The following is a 22,500-nucleotide window of genomic DNA, read 5'->3' on the forward strand; positions in this document are numbered from 1 at the left end:
CATCAAGGCGACGGCATTCCAATAATGATACAGACACTTTCACATACATAAACACAAGTGTTTTAAAATAAACATTTATAATTTACCAATAGCTTTAAGAGTGATATTATATATTCTTTATTATATTACTATAAGTAATATTCAAGCCAATAATATTACACAAGCTCGTCATCTTGATGTTCATTCACGATGTGGCTGTGTGTATGCGAGATTCTTCCTACATACACAGAATGGGGAGGATTTTCGACTCAGAGTGAACTGACATGATTTTTCTTCGAGTTCAGGTATTGGTTGGTTGATTATTTTCACTCTCTCATTACGGGAAGAGAACAGGATCATTTCATGCTAACCATTTAATTTTAAAGACTGCCTTTCGACCCCATAGTAATTTACTGACCCCTTTCGACCCCCTAGCAATCTACTGACCCCCTTTCGACCCCTTGGATGGTTTCAACGACCCCTGGGGGTCGATATCGACCCCCTAGCAATCTACTGACCCCCTTTCGACCCCTTGGCTATTTGTCGACCCCTTGGATGGTCTCATCGACCCCTGGGAGTCGATATCGACCACTTTGGGAACCCCTGATTTAGATAAACACCTAATCAATATGCTGTAATGCCTGTCATTTATCTGATTTGATTTGATTTATTTATTATCTGTTTTTTTTTATCATGTGTTATACATTATTGTTATTTTTCTACTTGTTTCTTATTCATGATTATCTATTCATTTAATTTATTTTTATTTTTTCCCGCATCCGACCTAGTAATTGACCGAAAGTTCTCCTTTGTAAAATAAGTGGGTATTACGCAATGTAGATTTGTCTAAATTTCCTTTAGCACCATAGTCCAACAGGTGTCTTCTCTATCAATTTCTAAACGACGATATAGATGGATTTTGTTTTGTCTGTCACTAGAAGATTTTGTTGTTCGTTGTGTAAATAAAATGGAAGGTCAAATCCTCACCTGAATCCATTTCTTCCGTTCCCCTCTTTGTCCACCTACATCGAACATCCAGAATGTTTGAGAGCCACCTCCATACTTGCGGGAGACTTTCACATGGAACTCAATCTTTTGAATGTCCGTCGTGCGTTTACGACAGTGAAGGATGTCCTGGGTGATGAAAGGGGGAAAGATTAATAGAGCTTACAAAACTGGAGAAGCGACACGGAAATGGCACATCAAAGAAATTGAGATCATAACAAGAAGGGAGGTGGCAGAATGAATCTAGGACAAAGGAATATAGGATGAGATATCGTATTAATCTATTTATCTATTCACCAATAGGCTTTTCCCCTTTACAAGGGAGATAGCCAGCCAAGGTATGCACCCTCTTCCATCCACCCCACTCCAGCACATTAATCGTCTCTCTTGGTTATGAACGGATCCTGGCAGCTTGCACACTCAGTCCTATTTATTATCATGTACCCTTCCGAAAACACTGCCTAGTGACGCTGCCGCCGATATGTTTCAGAGGAAAATATTGATACAAATTCTTGTTAACAGCGGTTAACTATAAGAAGAGATGAGGAAATAGTGTCTGTTACCTGCACGGTAGGGACGTAATCCTCTTGTCGAATTCGCTGCAGCCGATCGAGGAAACTGTGGGCAAGAGGAAACATCGTTAGGCAACTGTGTTGAGACTTGAGCTTACTGGGCCGCACAATAGCTTCTGCATTAGTATTTGGACGAAATGACCACGATGGGAGAAATTTATTTTTTCTCCTTGCCAGACACGAAAAGGAAGTATCAAATATAATGGAGAAAAGTAACAACATACTGATCTTGACTACACACTTCGACAAGATATTGATGATAGATGAACATAGTAAGTTAAATTACTAGAGACTCAAGAACTCAAGAAATATCTAGAAAAGGACTGGGGTAATAAAACTACTACATCTGTAAATCTATGAAAAATTGTAAACGATTGAAATATATATTCACTGGTAGATCCTAGTAGAAAGTCATAAAACAAGAAGGAAAAAGAAAACGAATGAGTTCAAAGTGGATCCACTGGAATAAAAAAAAGAAAAAATGAAAATGAAGCTGTAATTGAGAGAGAGAGAGAGAGAGAGAGAGAGAGAGAGAGAGAGAGAGAGAGAGAGAGAGAGAGAGAGAGAGAGAGAGAGAGAGAGAGAGAGAGAGAGAGAGAGAGAGAAACGGTAAATTACAAACTGTATGGTCTAAAAACATTTTCTATCAAAGTGAAAGATTCTAAGAAGTGCGCAAACTTAATCATCAGGATACCAACATTGACACGCATGAAAAACGCTGTGGTGGGGATTGGTGGGAACAGTGTCTATTTACATACCAAGAGCTTTTTCCCCCTTATAAGGGAGGTAGCCAAGTCAAAGGCACGTACCTCCCACCCATTCCCCTCCCATCCACCCCCCCCTTTCCCCCCTCTCATCTTAGCTCCTCCTGGATGACGGGTCATCCCTGCATCCCTTCCACTGCCCTGGGTCAGGAGCAATGTAGCAAGACACAGAACATCTACAGCAAGGAAACAATGTAGCAATTTATATTCATCTTTATTGAGGCACACATATACAAGAACATGTTTTGTCAAAGGCAATGGTTCTTTACACCCGGGGCCTGCTTCATTTGTAAACATTGAAAAGAAAATCCCACACTTTTTCCAAAACCAGTGAAATTATGTACTGGATTTGTCCTTTTTTTCTGGCAGTTCTTTTAATGTAAAAATTAAGATACTTTTCCATATGCCCACACCAAATGGAGATGTACACAGTCATGTGTGTTTACATCAGTATCGCATTGCAGTGGTACAAAAGCTTATCAGCTAACTTCTATCGAACACATAGTACGTATAATCACGTAGTCTACGTACGTGGACCACGTCAAATGTATAAAAGGTTACTTGGGGTATATCGGAAGAAGTGTTGATAGAAATGTATAGTACGTCATATGCATATGACGTAATGTACATTTCGATCAACTCTATATATATACAAGGAATATTGCGCTTTACTTATATCTCTCTTGATAGTGTAGTTGGTAAGTCACTGCGCCATTTGTCATATGATAGCTGAGTTCGAGTCCTCGGCAGTACCACATTTCAGTTTCTGGTTGTGGCCTCCATTGGGTCTCCCGATGTTCATGGCTTAGAATTAAAAGTGCATTGTGGTTGTTAAAATGTATCTCTAATCACTGGGATCCATTCAGTGTTGTACAAATACTTTCCCGCGTTTGTATACTTCCAATTGTACTATCATAGTGGAGATGGGTTGAACGCAAAATTTCATGTATGTGTATGTACTCGAGCATAGAAATATATATAAGGAATATTGCGCTTGACTTATATCTCTCTTGATAGCGTAGTTGGTCACTGCGTCACTTGTCATATATATATATATATATATATATATATCTATATATATATATATATGTTTATATATATATATATATGTGTGTGTGTGTGTGTGTGTGTGTGTGTGTGTGTGTGTGTGTGTGTGTGTGTGTGTGTGTGTGTGTGTGTGTGTGTAATTGAAGGTGGAGAAAGTAGACGAGGAATAATAGGAGAATTATAATGATTTAACGTTTCGACCCGCAGGGTCTTGATCACAAAGCTAACAATAAAGTATATCATGGACATTTTATACAAAGGGAGGTCATCTCTTGGGACGCCTAGGAGAGGTTGTTGCTACACTTATTTGTGTATTTATATTCTTTAAACTATTAATAAACTTGTGGCGCCTTCGACCGCAGCTACGCACCTTCTGGCGTCTGTTCCTCACATTCACCTAATTCTCAATTCCCTACTACATGTGACCCGAAATAATTAAAACTGTCGCCCTCCTCTGTCCTCTCTCCTTTAAGACTTACCTCCAGTTCACTGCCTCTCTTACCACTTGTGCATCTCATCTCCTTACCTCATTACTCACAATTATTTTCAACTTTCCCCTATCACATATCTTCCAAATCTCTGACACTATATGCTTTAGACCCTCCTTGGATTGGGTTACATCAGTAAACAACAACTGGATCACATTCTACTTTCATTCACTTTGACTAACCATTTCCAATCCCTTGCCCGTCAATCTTACATTCATTTTCCATATCACTCAGTCTATTGACCAACCATGGTGACATAACACAGCTCTGGCACAGTCTCACCTTCACCTCACATAACTCACTCTTGCCATACCCAATCCTAACACACGCTCTACCCCTCACATAAAAGCTTTTGACTGCCATTAACAGTTTTCTCCATATCCCACATATCTAATTCCACCCACAATGCCTTCCTGTTGACCCTGTCATAAGTCTGTTTTAGATTTATAAAATACCATAAAACATACTTACATTTTGCTAAAAAAAAAATCTCGCACATCTGTCTTACCACATTTTTTTTTATCCACGCACCCTGTACTTTTCTTAAATTCACAATGTTCTTTTTAAATTGTTCCGTTTGTTCCCCTCCATTAACATTCTATTTGCCTTCTCAGCAACATTCAATAAACTGGTTCATCTAGAACTAATGCATTAAAAAGATCCCCTTAACCTTTTGGAAAGTGGCACTATACAAACATTCGTCCAGTCCCTTGGCACATGTCACTCAGGCACACGTCGAATAACCTCATTAGCCAATGCAGTTGGAGAGCTAAGTGTGGTGTCCCGTTCCTGTGAATAGACGATTGTAGTTCCCGGAGGATCGTGGTGTAATGTCTAGATGTGGGTGTGATTTGGCGGCAGTCTTCCGGGCTATGAATTTCGCTCCACATTTTATGTGGCTATTTTTGTATTCTTTGTATCGTTATTCGTTCCGCATACCTAGGGGATAAAGATATTGTTTGACCATTGATTTGGAGAACAAGGGTGTAATATGATGGCATTTTACTGGTTATTTTCAATCTACTTATTCATTCGTTCATTTTTTCTACCCTTGTGATAGGTGAATGTTGTACAGTCATGAATTACTGTTCTGCAACCAGCGGCAGATCTACTTTCGGAATAAATTGTTTTTATCAAGTACGCCAATAAACATCTGCTAAATGAGCCAATTCGGACTCAGCCTGACGACCCAGACACCACAAAGTGTTTATGTGTATTTACATACCTCATTGTAGTATACAGGAAAGGATCAAAGTATGTGTGTGTGATTCACCATGGTCTTGGATCACGCGTTGGACTCGTGATCGACAGTTATTTCCCTCCCGGAAGAGAGCTCAGAGCTTATGACCGATATATGGGTAATGCTATGACCTTACACGCACACACACACCCAACTCCCCGCCCACGAGAGATGGAGTAACAACCCCCAGCACAGCGATACTGAAATTATTTCAGCCGTGGGCGGGATTCGAACCCGGAAGCCGTAGTGGCAGCCGGGAACTCTGCCAACTGCGCCACGAGTTTTGTGTGTGCGTGTGTGTGTGTGTGCGTGCGTGTGTGTGTGTGTGTGTGTGTGTGTGTGTGTGTGTGTGTGTGTGTGTGTGTGTGTGTGTGTGTATGTGACGACCCAGAGTGTTTGTATATTTATTTACCTCACTAGTATACAGGAAAGGAACAACGTCGTTGTGTGTGTGTGTGTGTGTGTGTGTTCGTTTTATTGAGAAGTTCGAATGTATCCGGGAATTGTTCATTTACATAATAGTTTAAACTAAGATAGTATCAAAGCCATTCCTGAATTTCACTAAAGCTGATAAGAAAAAGAATAATGGAAAATGAAGATGTATACATCAAAGCACGAATTTGATCGATTGTTCCCCAGATTGACCGAAAAACTAATCCGCCAAAATCTTTTCCGAAAGCTGATCTGACACCGGTCTCACAATATCGCTCCCTTCCCCCAAATTAATTTCCTTAGCCAACTCTCACATCTTCAGTCACCGAACCCATGTTCTCCACATTATTGATGGGCAGCTGCTGCATTAGTACATAGGGAAAAAGACCTCAACAACACCACCCAACCTCACTCATCACATTCCACCTCACCGGAGCACTGTCGTCGTTGATCACCGACGGACCCCCAGAAGCTAAGCTAAGCTACCAAAGATATGACTGACAAAAGGTGAGAATAAAGGCTACATATGGAAAAAATCAATATCCGTTATTATCCATTAACAATTATACCCTTTTAGGTTATTAACGACCACTGTCATGGACGTCTTGCTTTATATATATATATATATATATATATATACATATATATATATATATATATATATATATATATATATATATATATATATATATATGCAAGGCTGACCACGAAGAAAAACTATTAAAGCAGAGCGCTTTCGTGTATTCACATCTTCAGTGCAAATAATACATGTATTATTTGCACTGAAGATGTGAATACACGAAAGCGCTCTGCTTTAATAGTTTTTCTTCGTGGTCAACCTTGCATTTTCAAGAACACACGCTCCCAGTGTTTTTCCTGCATATATATATATATATATATATATATATATATATATATATATCTATATATATGTATATATATAAATATATACATATATATATATATATACATGTATATATATATACATATATATATATATATATATATATATATATGTGTGTGTGTGTGTGTGTGTGTGTGTGTGTGTGTGTGTGTGTATGTATAATGTAAAATTGCATATATTATAACTTCATATAATTTCTTTAGATTATTAACTTTGTGAGTTGTGAACTTATGATCTAAACATATTTTAGTGAGGTTATAGATTGTCGACATAATGGTTTCTCCAGTTATATCACTCAATAGTCTCTGTCTACATTCTAATTAGTGACATAGTGTTGAGGAATCAGTAGCCTTCAGTTCACCATAAAAGCATAGTCGTATCCAACATAATCTAATTTTATTACCTTTCATTAATCCCTAGTTATGCAACAAGGCGAGCTGATAACACGTTTGTTATCGCCATTCGGGGTCGAATAATAAAAATGTAGGAGACCGGAGAGAGGGTGGCAGCAAGTTGGAAGTTTTAAAGGAGAAAAGCTGGAGGAAGTGAATATCTTCAGGTATTTAGGGTTGCATGTGGCGGGATAGGGAGAAGTGGTGGCGGAAGTAAATTGTAGTTTGAAAGAAGCAAGTAAATAGGCACTTGGGAATGGATGCAAAGAGGTGACTGTATGAAGGGGTGATTGTGCCGACGGCACTGTATGAGGGCAGACACCTGGAATTTAAGAAAGGTAGAGAGGAAGAGTTTAAATGTGTTTGAGATGAAATGTCTGAGAAGTATGGTAGGGGTTACAAGGTTGGATAGAGTGAGAAACGAGGAGGTGAGGAGGAGAACGGGGGAGGAAAAGGAGAGGGGGATAGGGCCGATGAAAGATCATTAGGAGTGGTTTGGACGCATGGAAAGAATGAGTGAAGAAAGATTAGTAAAAGTGGTGAGAAAGGGAATGAACTTGAGGGGACGATCGAGGATGAGATGGACGAGGTGAAAGGGAAGTTGAGGAAGAAGGGAATATCTGTTGAGCAAGGGAGAAGGCAGGAGATAGGGGTGAATGGAGAATGGCTATTTATAAATTATATTGTGATGCAAGGAAGGGAGGGGATGGAGAGTGGTTATGTGTGAGTGATATTTTGACGCAGCCCGAAGGGATTTCTCTCCGTCTTTCTTTTGTTTTTCTTTTTTCCGCATGAGGGGACGGAGAGAGGTTGGTCGCCGATTAAGCGAAGCTGCTTTACTGTGGATGTACTATGCCTTGCTGTATTGCTTCTGACCCACGGCAGTGGTTGAGATACAGGGATGACCCGTCATCCATGAGGAGGTAAGATGAGAGGGAAGGAGGGGTGGTGGATGGGAGTGGAATGGGTGGGAGTGGATACTTGCCTTTTGACTTAGCTACCTCCATGGTAGGGGGTAAAAAGCTATATAGAATAGGAGACTGGAGCACCATTGCCAGCAACAACACAAGAGCTCGGAGTCTCCAAGTAGATTGTGTGACGATGGCAAGAGTAAGGCGAACTAGCAACAAAACCAAGAAATGGAGAGCTAAAAGTGACGAGCTGCCACAAAGGGACAGACCCATGATATCAAGTCATCATTAGCTGCGATGTCACCCTGCACCACACAGGGGCATCTGCATGGAGTTCACTGCCTCTTTCTGACGGTTAAGGAAATTTCGAGTCCCATTCATAAAGATACACGACTAGGATTTCCTTTGCATTATCTGGCCATAGATACAGAATTTTGGAAAACTACAATACTCACAGAAAAAAAAATATATATATACCTTTGAGGAATATTCGTCAAAACAGTGTTGGCGACCTAAGAACACAAGATACTAGGTTACCAGGCAGGAAATATTAGTAATATAAGGAAATATGGAAGAGAATATGAAAAATGTGAATGAGCAATCAGCTATGTATGGTGAAAGAGGCAAGAGGGTCGGGGGAGGGGCACAGGTCATGGTGCGGGGAGGGAATGAGGGAGAGGATATGTATGCTTCATTGGAGGAGGGGAGGTAGGAAAAGGGACTAACCGTCCACAGGATCCGCGCCTAGGATATCACCGTGGGTGGCAACTGCCACGCACGAAAAGTGACAATCACGAACTCTGCAAAATCTGTGGGGCCGAGGTGCAACAGGCCCTCCACCACTAACTGCTAGAATATAAAGCCACGGCTTTTTTTTCGCCTAGGATTCAGACCGCCACTCACCGTGGCAGAGGTGGTGCAGCACCCTCACCGTCTCCCCTTCCGAGGCAACCCTCAGCTTCTTGGGGATACACACTGTCCATGGCGCAACCTGCGGTTGAGGGGTGACCCCCCTAGGGGTGGTGCAGCATCTCACCGTCTCCCCTTCCGAGGCAACCCTCAACTTCTTGGAGATACACACTCTCCATGGCGCAACCTGCGGTTGAGGGGTGACACCCCCCTCCCCCTGCTGAGATCAGAGCGCCGCCGCCGCTAATAACAGTGGAATCGCAAAAAACCGTGTATATGTACTGTTTCGGACCACCTGCAAAGTTGGGATCCAGGCAGGTAATAGCCCCGTAAACCAAGAAAGAAGAAGAAGGAGAAGAAAAAAAAAAAATAGGACTAAATATAACCACCCACTAGTCCACAAATCCATGCATGGATCATCTAAATCTCTGCCTGCTTCAAATCTATATCATTCTGCTGTGTCATCCCATGCAGATATCCCCGGGCAATGAAAAAACTGATAAGGCCGCTCTTAGTCTGCAGCGAACCCTTTCGATACCTCTACTCTACTGCCAGTAACAGACTATTGCCCAGTTCTTCGATCAAAAATGCTAAATATGTGGCAAAGATGCTAGAAACAAAAATAAACAAATCTTGAAATGATCAAAAGAAGTAGACATCCATAGCTACCTTCATATCAACATAACCGATGCTTTGTAACAGCAGTAGTACACCTTAAAATAGGACAGTCCCACTTAACACATGACTACATCATGGCATGAAAGGAACCACTCATTTGTCAATGTAAAACCCCCCTCACAACATCACACATACTGCTAGACAGCTCGAGTTACACAACACCCCGCAATAACTGCCTAATGTACTTATATCATCTACTCAAACAGAACTGACCCTACACCAAATCTTGAGAGACAAAATATCAATACCTTCATCACCTCTTTATTACTTTGCACAGAAAAATATTACCCGATCTATAAATACTCTTGAACTAAACCAACACACAAAATATAAGATAACGCTTGACAGCGGCTCAAGTTTGTCCAAGCGCTGGTAACCTACAGCCTCTAACAACAACTTTCTCATTTCTTGCACTGCAAGGATCTCAGCTGGTTACCCTCAAATTTACAGGCCTCTGCTTCTTTTTCATTATGTATTTGCAATTGTGTTATGTAAGCGACACTCCAACAAGCAGAAATGTGCTTGGGACGAAGGATGGGCGCTGCCTCTAATTAAGAATACATAGTTTATGATAGTTCCTCAAATGAAGTTATAGCCTTCATGTTAGAAGAAAGGTCCATCTAAACAAGAGTCATCCTTTTCATAGCTGAATATGCCGGATTGAAAATGAGTGATTTGTATGCCGGTCTGACAAGTGACAGTCCAGGTTTAAAGGATAACCACCATGTACAAGTACAACTTCACATTTTTTTCTTTTGTAATGTTATCTATTTTCACGAGATCCATGTTTAAAACCAATCTCTAATCTCAAAAGTAGTTTCTGAGGGAATCTTTTTTTACAAAAATATTTGTCTCCTAATTTGTATTCTAAAACACAGTACACAGCGCCATTTCTTGGTATTAATTTTGATGACGTCACGATGTATACCAACCCAAGCCATCTCAATTAACAATGTCGTCCTGTAGTAAAACAGGCGATTCCTTCAGCGATATTAAGTTTTTCATCGTCTTATGAGAGTTGTCTCGACTCCTTAAATATCTCTGACAATAGGCAAGGCGTGTGGATAGACGGGATAGTTATGAGCTATCATTTGGAAACAAAATATCTCCCTGAAGAAGTTTTCTTATTAGTGCATCATTGGTGCTTCCCTGTGCCCATGTTAGTTCTGCAATGCTGTCTTTGGGCACTCAAAAAAGCAAGGGTAGTATACGTGACGCATTCAATATTTTTGCAGTGGACTCCTAGACAATCCTGTATCACATTCACGCTACCCCTCATGGATGCCACAAGCTTTGTAAACAATGATATCTACAAAGTAACACAGATATTTTCTATACGGTTATCATAAGCTTCTCTTGCCTTTCTCTCTGGGTTCTATTAGTTATTAATATGTCATTATTCTACACCTTTTTTCTCTCATTATTTTCTTTCCAATCGAGTATTTTCCTTGGTAGTACTTTCTTCATTTTCATAATTCCTAAGTCTGATATCAAATAGCCTACGACACTCGATACGATCACTGTTCATCAAGCACAATGACGATGCATGAAGAAATAACAGAATCTCTGATGTCAGTGCAAAGCAGATAGCGCCAGGGGTAGGTTTTACGAGAATGGCTGAAACGGACAACGTAATTTCACATTACAATAAATAAAAAACTAAAGATTTTTGTGTAATCTATTTAGCTATTATTGACTTTGGTAAGTACCAAAGACATATTCCGGTAAAATTAAACACCTTTAATTTTCAAAGTGGTTACACTTTAATAGTGAGCTTTCATAATGTTATTGTTTTTACCAGGATCATTACTATACAATAATTCAAGATATTATGTATTAAGAGTTTGGGAGGGTTTTGAAGATAATTCAGAAGCTAAGAAAGTGCTCAATATTTTGGAATCATTGGATGTGACATAAGCTTCGAGACCTGACGGGATCTCAAACTAGATACTTAAAGAATGTAAGGAACAATAGGCGGACAAGATTCACAGTCTTACTGTATTTTCGTTAAAAGAAGGCATAGCGCCGTTTGGTTTGGTCGAAAAGGGCTAATGTGGTACCAATTCACAATGGTGGAAGTAAGGAGACACCACTAAATTATAGGGTGTATCATTGACCAACACAATAATGAAGTTATATGAAAAAGATTGTGAAAGATCCACGGACCAAATATCTTGAAGAGATGAACATTCTGACAGACAGTCAATTTGGATTCAAATATGAATAGTCATGCGTTTCCAACCTTTTAAGCTTTTACTCGAGATGGAGAGAGGAATGGGTGGAATGTGTATCCCTTGACCTAGAAAAGGCTTTTGATAAAGTACCTCACCGTCGACTTATGTGGAAATTGGAGCACGTTGGAGGACTGAGTGGCAAACTAATAGAATGGATGAAAGATTTTTTGAAGGAAAGATACAAGAGGACAGTAGAAAAGGATAATATGTCAAGATGGAGAGCAGTAACGAGCGGAGTTCCACAAGGTTCTGTGTTTCCACCAATTATGTTTCTTGTCTATGTCAACGATATGATGGAATGTACAACAAGCTATGCTAACATGTTTGCTGATGATGAAAAAATCACGACACTATTTCTACATGGAGCCAAGATGGGAAATTAATTTCTTTATCTAAAAATGCAAAGTACTGGACATGGGTAGTAGCTGCAAAAGACCACCTTTAAATTATTCCTTGGAAAGCGAATTAATTACAAAGTAAAAGAAGAGAAAGATTTGGGAGTGTTGATAAAAGACAATAGGGCACGGGCTTATACCTGAAGCATAAACATGTCCATTATCCAAATATGACTGGTAACAGTGTATAGACTGTAAAGCACTATACAATTTTAACATATTTTCATTGATACCGTCAACCGCGTTTAAGAGTCCGAAGCGGTTCGTAAAAATGTGGGTTTTCATCATATCTCTGCTTTTAATTGTTGTAGAATCATAATCTTGCTATTTAAGCTTATGCTTTTCAGGCCAAGGATGCCGGTCATTTTTTTTTTTTTTTTTTTTTTTTTTTTTTTTTTTTTTTTAAAGCTATCTCCGACCATTTCCAAGAAAATTAAAGATGGCAGGTATCAGCATTTCATTGTTCATGGCTCCGGTTTCGCCCCATTCCCATTTACACCTTTCCTTCGGCCAAAGTATTCTTTTGACATTTTTGGTTGTTAACAGTACATATTACAGTGACCAAGACACATAAAATGAGGTTAAATGTGTAACTCAGCATTATTTCAATTGTTAATCTCATTGAGATGAAATAGGAATGTGTACATCGATAGTCAACTTCATCTGCTCTACATGCACTCTCATTCAGAATGCTTAATTTATCATCACTATCCTCATAGTTAGTGGCTTCAATTATTTGATTATCGTTGTTGTCTAGTAATTTCACGGGGGTTCTCTTGTTCATGTATCCAAGTGTCTTGAGGTTTTGTCTCTTGATGGGTTTGAAGATGTCTCTGTTATTCTTCAACCGGTCTTCTATGAACGCATCACGTGCTGTTGTGCCAAATTTCTCTACTCTAAGTAAACAATTCTCTAGGTCATCAGTTGTAGCCTGACCAGGTGAGAGAATGAGTAACTTGTCATTTGTGTCCACTGTGAATAGATTGAGAAAACACTGAACTGTTTCGATGACTTTTGCTGCGTACCTCTGACTCCTAGCAAATTCTGTGGATCCAATATCGCTGTGTCATGACTCTCTCATTGTTGCATATCTGCCATATCTATCATTGAGTTGATGAACTGATATCTTGCGTGTGTTCTTCTGACCCATCTTTGAAACGTTTCTTGATTTCAGTACCACAGCTTCCACGAGACTTAATATGGCGCATGAACGTTTTCTCCGTCGTTCTGTCCATATCTGAGTTGCTGTTCAGGATGAAGGAATGTGTCACACTAATTGCACCTTGTTTCATTATATCTGTTGCCCTAGGATGGCTTGTCTCGATGTTGCACAGTAGCATTGAGAAGTAACTCAGGTATCTGGCATAGTTTTGTCCATTGAAGGCGAAGAAATTGAGAGCCATCGCGTGTATGCAATGTGCATACAAGGTGAAATTGTTGTGTTTCTTAGCATGGATCAGAGCCAGGAGTAGTCACACATGATCCATATAAGAGAGCCAAATCTGAGCAATCTCACAAAGGCAACCGATCTGCATTCTTCACGTTAAGGAAGGAATTTGTCCAAGTATTTTCGCACTGTATCATTATTTATAGCTTATTGTTTAGCACCAGGAGAACAAGTTGCTGCATCATTGATAATCCTCCGACCATCTTGTGAGAGTTCATCACTCTGACTGTCCAAATACTGCCTAGAACATTCTCCCCCGAGATGACCGACTACCCTTTTTATCGACAGAGCTCAGGAAACTTAGATTTAGCAGGTGGGGAGACCAGGACTTGGGTATATATATATTAACACAATAGTCCAAAGGGTCATGGGAGAGTATACGCACCCACCACCTTGACACTAAGGGATGACAGCCGCGGATCGTGCGGTGTCGGCCCAGGCGATAGTTACTTGACTCTGGGCGTACCTGATCCACAGATTCAAGTCAGTCATCCTAGCCGATTTGCTTCTCCGAGCCGAGAGGGAGAACCCGTCCTGTTCCTGAAAAGAAAATTAAGAGGCGTGTTGCTAGTCCCAGGGAGGCACCCCAGTGTAGCCATGCCATTGGGACACCACTCACCCTCCAGGACTCCCGTCTCCAGGACCCTCAGGGATACCACGCACGGTAAACACGGGTTGGATGGCCATTGACTCAAGAGTTCACCTGAACTTTTTTTTTTTTTTTTTTTTATCTGGGTGTCCAATACACCTTCCTCACTGGCGGGTAATCAGTGGGGGAGAGGGTATATTCACCAACAATCCGACAATGCGGCAGGTACGACTGGTTTGCATGGTAGAATAACAACCGCCTCACCTGACCTTTATGGAATATTTAAAATATACACAGTATATATGTTTGACTAATGATTGGATTAGCTTCATTAAGTTTTATCTGGTATTATGAATCTATACATTGAATTGTTTACCGTTAATACTCACTACTTAGCGCAGTCGATAAGATTGTATTGATTCTGTTTGTTGTAGACTCTTTGTACGCCCTCATCAGCCCACAGCCTCTCAGCATGGCCAAAGAACTCCTGTGAAACCAAAGTACGAGTACATTAATGTCTTTTGAAAAGAAATGCATCTGTTATAGACTTGTCAAATTATCTAATTGCTGAGAAGTGTTTAACGAAAAAAAAGTTACTGTGATATATCGATTTACTGTGTTTCAAATAGGTAACCACGCACATACACACACACATACACACACGCACACGCACACACACACACACACACACACACACACACACACACACACACACACACACACACACACACACACACACACACAACACATACACATGAACATACACATAAACACACACGAACGCACACACACATGAACACACACACACAAACACACGAACACACACACACACATGAACACAAACACACACATGAACACATACACACACACATGAACACATACACACACACACACACACAGCACGCACATACACACACACACGAACACACAGACACACACACACACACACACACACACACACACACACACACACACACACACACACACACACACACACACACACACACACACACACACACACACACACACACACACACACACACACACACACACACACACACACACACATGAACACATACACACACACACACACACACACACACACACACACACACACACACACACACACACACACACACACACACACACACACACACACACAGGAGAGACTGGTGAAATTAAGGTTAACCACGTTGGAGGAAGATAGAGAAGTAACGTGATAACAATATTCAGAACAGATAAAGGAAAAGAGAAATAGAGAGAGGATTCGTCAATTTGGGGCGAAAGAACAAAGTTATAGCAAATAATCATAGAGGACAGATTGCCCAATATATATTAGGAAGCCTAGCTTTCCATACAGATGCATCAATTCATGGAACATGTGCGAAGAATCAATGCATGCCAACGACATAATTGAATTTAAGGGAAAGTCTGATAAGTGGAGATATAGAGATGGTATCACATTTGCATAGTTTCAATAATCCCTCATCACCTCCCACATTTCTTTTAAAATTTCCTGGTGTTCTTTATTCTTATCCTTCTCATTTAGTTTGTTTAAACAGCACTTCTCTATCTTCCTCCCTTTTCTTCCTTATCCATTTTCTTTCTGCTTAATTTCCATTTTATCAACTTATAATCCGACCAACCCCTGCTCTCTCCCTGAAAACATTTACATCCAGAACTCTTTCCATTCTTCGCTTTAAGCACCACGGCATAAGTCATTAATGCCATATTTAGTCTCTACCCTCTTGTCTTTCCTGCATACAATTATTATGCTTATATCTTTTCGTAAACACTTTGATCGCTATCATCAGCTCCCATTCTAAACACAACTCTGACATCTCTTCACTATGATTCTTTCCTAACACCATAACCCCCCCCACTACTCCATCTATCGACTGATTTCCTACTCTAACACTGAAATCCCTTTACCCAAAATTCTCTGTACAGTCACTTAAATTAATCTAGATAGTTCCCCTCTCTTCTTTATTTTCCTCGCTACCAGAACCATATGTACTTAAAAAAAAAAAAAAAAAAAAAAAATCCTATCCCACTTTTCCTTTTGTCCATATCTTCCTCCAAGACTCCCTCCACTCCACCACGCACTTACCTACCTCATCATATGCCACTTCATCTTTTCCTCGGCCGCTCATTACTCTTGACACACTCCCTGCCACACTTCCAAACTCAAACTCACCCCTCCCTTTCAACTTGGTTTCACGCAACGCAGGTACATTCATCCTTCTTACAAACATGTTGCTACTTTTTCCCATTAACTCTCATCTGCACCACATCCACGTACATGTAATGATCCAATTATTAGTGTTCTGATTGGAGTTCTCCTTCTAGACCCACTTGTACCTTCACTTTTGGTAGGAAGAAAATACAAAGTGAAGGATCTTTAGTCACCTCACTCTCCTATTTAGTTACCTTTTTCGACACGCATTAGAACAAGGTGGCATAATTCCTCCCACAGGGAGGTCAGGAAGTAGCGTTACAGAAGTGAAACCAGGTTCAAAGGAACAACATAACGGAAGGGTAGCAGTACCACAAAAATATTATCACTTCTTTACGAGTAGAGGGGTTTATATTCTAACATAGGAGATTGATGTGTGGGCATGGTCTATTGAGACACCCCCTGAAAACTTCCCTCAAACATTGGCTGTATGTTACCATGAAGTCAATACCCGGGTGCGGGAAATGAAATCTAGTGAAATGGTGAAGAGGTGGAATCTTAGGTCATGGCTCACACACACAAACGTCATTCGGACAAGTATACTCGTACACTTCCGCAGGTCTCTGGAGTACATAACACTAAGGTTGCAGCATCCATTCTCCCAACAAAGAAAAATTTTCAACTCTTCAGAAGTCTCAACATCCGGTTGTTGAGAAGGGTTTTAGGCATAACTTGTTTTTCCTTGCAATTCTTCAGGAAACTGAGGTGATGTTTCAGTTCATGGGACTTAATGAGTGAAGAACAAAACAATAAATATTGCTTTTTTTGGATATGTTGATTTACAGATATAGAAGATATTTTAAATTTTATGTTTTTAGGAAGCCAACCAAAGTCTTGTCATCCATTTACTTTTATTCTTATCACATCAAAAAGCTGATTGTCAGTTTTTTCATCCATGGATTTAAGAGCTTTTAAAGTTTGCTCACCTGAGTTTTTAGATATTGAAATGAAAATAATTTATGACATTGGAAAGAATTTAAAATACCCGAAATATCTTATTGATAAGGCACCAAACATTAACAAGGAAACAATTTTATGACACAAATGATAAAATACAACTTAGTAATAGGAATATGCTAGCTATTTTATACCATGAAAATCTAATCAGCCTTCCTAGCATACTTAATACTTTTGGGATCCAGATTGTATTTAAAAACAATAACAATGTTAAGAGCCTGTTCATTAAAAATTCTACAAGGGAAAGGAAAGGTTGTGTATACAGCATTCTATGTATGGACTGTAATTTTAAGTACATAGGTCAAACAGATAAAGATTTGAATAGAATAAGCCAGCATAAATACAACATAAGAAGAGGGAAAATGTCAAGTGGGATGTTTGTTCATCAAAAAGACTCTGAGCATAGAATTGAATAGAGCAACTAGAAAAATATGCAATAACATTATTAAAGAAACAACTGAATCATGTTATAATAGATTGGTTGGGCAACCAATCTATTATACCAACAACATAATAGCAAGAAATTTAATAGAGTGTAGTTTGATTCATACCACTAGTAATCAAAATACCAATCTACACAAGGGTTTATACAAACTTGATCATTTTATTTGTCAAGAAATTAGTAAGATGATATCAGGTAGAATGTAACCCTTGCGACTATGTGACCCTGGCGACTGTGACCTGATGTCGCCCCACCATCATAAGTTAATTGACAATGACCTTCCGCCCTCCAGGGGGTAATTGGCCACTACCCTTATTCAAACTGTCCTTGTTCCTTTGTTTCATGTATATATTATGTATGCATTTCTATTTACTTTGTACTTGTTGCACTGAAGATGTAATATACGAAAGCGCTCTGCTTCGTTAGTTTCTTTTTCCAAGTGGTCTACTTTGCATAAGTGAACACACGTACCCGTGTTCTTATTAGTATATGTATGTATATATGTATATGTATATATATATATATATAAATATATATATATATATATATATATATATAAATATATATACATATATATATATAAATATATATATATATATATATACACACACACGTATATACATATATATATATATGTATATAAATATATATACGTATATATGTATATATATATATATATATATATATATATATATATATATATATATATATATATAATCTCACTCCGATGGATCTTGAACCTCAGGCAGATTTTGGTCCGCCAACAGTAATTTCTCTCCATGCCCTTCGGTCCTGTGCTGCTTCCATCCAGGTTGCTTTATTTGTTCCTCTTCTGTCCATCTCCACATCCACACCGTCCATCCATCTCATTTGGTGTCTTCCTCTGGGTCTTCTTCCAGGCATTCTACCCATCATGACTAGTTTTGGAATTCTGTGGTCTTCCATACGCGCCATATGCCCAGCCCATCTCAATTTTGCTCTCTTTATAACATCTGTTATTTTCTCTTGTTAGTTATTTGTCTCAGCTCATTATTGTGTCGTCCTCTCCACCTATTCTCATATTCATCAATAACTGGTCCAGTAATTTGTCTCAATATTGTATTTTCAAACATCAGTAGTCAGGAATAAATTCGGACTTAGACCCGTGTCTTACTCTTCCACCTTCCTCAAACCTGTCACAATATCTCAATGTATGTATGTATGTATATGTATATGTATATATATATATACATACATATATATATATATATATAGATATACATACATACATATATATATATATATATATATATATATATATATATATATATATATATGCAAAGTAGACCACTTGGAAAAAAGAAACTAACGAAGCAGAGCGCTTTCGTATATTACATCTTCAGTGCAACAAGTACTTGTTGCACTGAAGATGTAATATACGAAAGCGCTCTGCTTCGTTAGTTTCTTTTTTCCAAGTGGTCTACTATGCATAAGTGAACACACGTACCCGTGTTCTTATTATCATATATATATATATATATATATATATATATATATATATATATATATATATATATATATAGATAGATATATAGATAGATATAGATATATATATATATATACATATATATATATATAGATATACATACATATATATATAGATATATAGATAGATATAGATATATATATATATATAGATATAGATAGGTAGTGTGTGTGTGTGTGTGTGTGTGTGTGTGTGTGTGTGTGTGTGTGTGTGTGTGTGTGTGTGTGTGTGTGTGTGTGTGTGTGTGTGTGTTAGTGTGTGTGTGTGTGTGTGTGTGTGTGTGTGTGTGTGTGTGTGTGTGTGTATGTGTGTGTGTGTGTGTGTGTGTGTGTGTGTGTGTGTGTGTGTGTGTGTGTGTGTGTAAAACCAAAGTGAACAAGTGAATAATTATCCCTGTAGCAACTCTTATGTATGTCATTAAAGCCAAATGTTGCGCTCGTGTTGCAAACGGAAGTGTGCTGATCTCGCAACTTCTTAGTCATGAGTTCGAGTCCTACACTTTTCATTAATTTCTTGCAAGGCCTGTCACTTTCCTCAACAGTCTGGGCAGTAGCGTGGGCAGCACGCAGTCTGTTGTGCTCCCGAGTGGACGTGCAATCATGTATGAACTCAAACCTTTATAACTTCAGTAATCCCTCTCTTGATATCCTCCTAACAGCTGCACCGTAATTTTAACCTTATCTCCTTACCTGTCCCTTATCTCTGGCGTTTATGAATGCTTTATCTTTCCTCACTTTGTTAGCCCGCATTGCTGAGGCATTATTATCAAGGTGCCTATCATGTAATGACGAGGAGGTGTGTATGGACTACTGTAAAGGTGTCAGTACCCTTTTATACTTTGAAATGAGTGATGACTGACCTCAAATGTCAAAAAAGAAAGATAGCAGTCAGAAGCGGAGGAGAGGTCCTACTGCCGCTAGATGAGATAGCAGATAAGAAAATTATAAATTATAGAGACTGTATATGCTGGATGAAGCTGAAATGTTTCTGAAAGGAAATGGGGAAGCTTAAGGGTACTCGTCCACTTTCGTAATGAATTGATTCATTTATTTGTCTAATAATTAATTTGCTTATATCAAGTTACTTAATTTCTTTGCTTATATGTTTTATATTCATTCGTTTATCCAATTATCTATTTACACAATTATTAGTTTATCTATTTGTCTATTCATGCCTATTGATTTATTTGTGTATTTGTCTACTGACAGTAAATCAGCAATGTGCCATCGCATATTTTCAGTTACATATTAGGAACTGAGCAACTGCAGCATTCCTGAACTTGGTCGTACATAAATGTATCATGGGTGATGCAAGGGGACAATTATGACTTTCTTTTCAAAAGCAAGATGCCTTATATATTGAAGACTGGAGGATATAGTGAAACCTCAGAACGCAATGCATCCTAAATCTATTTTCTTCCAAAGATTTTTGTGTATCGCCATAACAAACATAAGTAAGGAATGTATCTATCTATATACCAAGAGGACCATAGAATTCCAAAACGAGTTATGATGGGTAGAATGCCTGGAAGAAGACCCAGAGGAAGACCTCGAATGAGATGGATGGATGGTGTGGATGCGGAGATGGATAGAAGAGGAATAAATAAGGCAACCTGGATGGAAGCAGCAAAGGACCGAAGGGCATAGAGAGGATTATTGTTGGGGACCAGAATCTACATGAGGTTCAAGATCGAGCGGAGTGATATACCAAGAGCTTATTCCACCATATTAGGGAGGTAGCCAAGTCAAAGGCACGTACCTACTCCCGCCCATTCCACTCCCCCCCTTTCCCCTCTCTCATCTTAGAGCCTCATGGATGGCGGGTCGACATGATGATACAAAAATGTGCGGAATGGCGAATGATCACTCAAATCAATTAGATATTCAAGAAGATTTAGATAAATTACAGCAATGGTCTGAAAAATGGTTAATGAAATTTAACACAAGTAAATGCAAGGTAATGCACATAGGTAAAAAATAACAGTGCATACGATTACAAGTTATTTGGAAATTCGTTAACAAAAGTGGATAGTGAAAAGGATCTCGGCGTAATTATCAGTAACGATCTCAAATCATCCAAGCAGTGTATTTCAGCCTCTGAGAAAGTAAATAATATTCTAGGACTGTTTGCGCGATCTTTTGACTTCAAAAGCCCATCGCTCATTAACAAGCTATATAAATTGGTATTTCGTCCACATTTGGAATATGCTGTTTCAGTATGGTCACCGAATCTCATTAAAGACATTGACAAATTGGAAAAAGTACAACAGCGAGCCACAAAACTGATTCCAAATATCAAAAATAAATCATACTATAATAAACTAAAACATATGAATCTGTTTTCCCTAAAAGAGCTTACACTCAAATGTCTTTAAGAATCTAAAGGGAATTGACAACATCAAGTAACAAAATGTTCACACTGAATGAGAATCTGACAAGAAATAATGGTCTCAAACTATCAGGAAATAGATTTAATATGGAAGTGGGTAGAAACAACTTCGCCAACAGTGTAGTTAATGAATGGAATAAATTTCTTGTAGAGGCAGTGCAATGTAGTTCAGTTCGAAGCCTTAAGATTCGTTTAGATAAACACTTAAGCAAGATGCTGTAATGCCTGCCATTTATTCTATATTATTTGTTATTTGTTTGTTATTATTTGTCTGTTTGTATATCATTATTTGCTTGATTTTCATTTATTATTATTTATCTGTCAATTTATTATTATTTATTATTAACCTGTTTTATCTAACGAAACCTATGCATTTGTTTTATCTAACTAAACCTATGCATTTGTTTATTTTATTTATTGTTATTTATATTATTATAATTTTTATATAATTTTTATAATTATTATAATTCTTATTTATTATTTATTTATTTATCTATTTATTTATTCATTTATCATTATTATATTTTTTCGCATCCGATCTAGTAATGGACCAAAAGGTCTCCTGTCGGCATGCTCCTCTTTTGTAACCCTTTATAATCATTTGCACCCCACCCACTGCCCTGGATCAGAAGCAATGTAGCAAGTAAGGAATAAGATGGGAATAAGGCCATTTATGAATTATAAGAGTGGTATATTGCATTATTTGTATATAATAATCGTTATGGGCGTTAGTTGTGGTTAGTGGACGATCAGAATGCACAAGAAGTGTGATTTTAGGTACAAAAGTATAAATGACGTAAGTGGAGGAGCACAATTTCGAGAAGTTAGCAGAAGTAGAAACCCATTTTACAAAAGACATTTTAAAAGGAATCGTTACTCATTAACTTTCTTTATTAATTATTTCCTCAAGTTGAATAGAGTACCTTAAATAATGATTAGTGTTGTGGAAAACGATGAAACAAGAAA

General features: G+C 38.5%; 1 protein-coding gene across 1 annotated transcript in view; it reads right to left on the reverse strand.

Annotated features, from left to right (window-relative positions):
- The window catches only part of LOC143032749 (guanine nucleotide-binding protein G(f) subunit alpha-like), a 59,631-nt gene that overhangs the window by 13,070 nt on the left and 24,061 nt on the right, over positions 1 to 22,500 (reverse strand). The window contains exons 3-5 of the mRNA XM_076197723.1: positions 14,376 to 14,473; positions 1,548 to 1,602; positions 967 to 1,113 (exon numbers count right to left, since the gene is read on the reverse strand). Coding sequence (XP_076053838.1) covers positions 967 to 1,113; positions 1,548 to 1,602; positions 14,376 to 14,473 — 300 coding nt within the window. The remainder of the gene's footprint in view (positions 1 to 966; positions 1,114 to 1,547; positions 1,603 to 14,375; positions 14,474 to 22,500) is intronic.

Source organism: Oratosquilla oratoria, chromosome 1 (assembly GCF_046742065.1).
Source record: "Oratosquilla oratoria isolate Oo_2021 chromosome 1, ASM4674206v1, whole genome shotgun sequence".
Lineage (NCBI taxonomy): Eukaryota > Metazoa > Arthropoda > Malacostraca > Stomatopoda > Squillidae > Oratosquilla > Oratosquilla oratoria.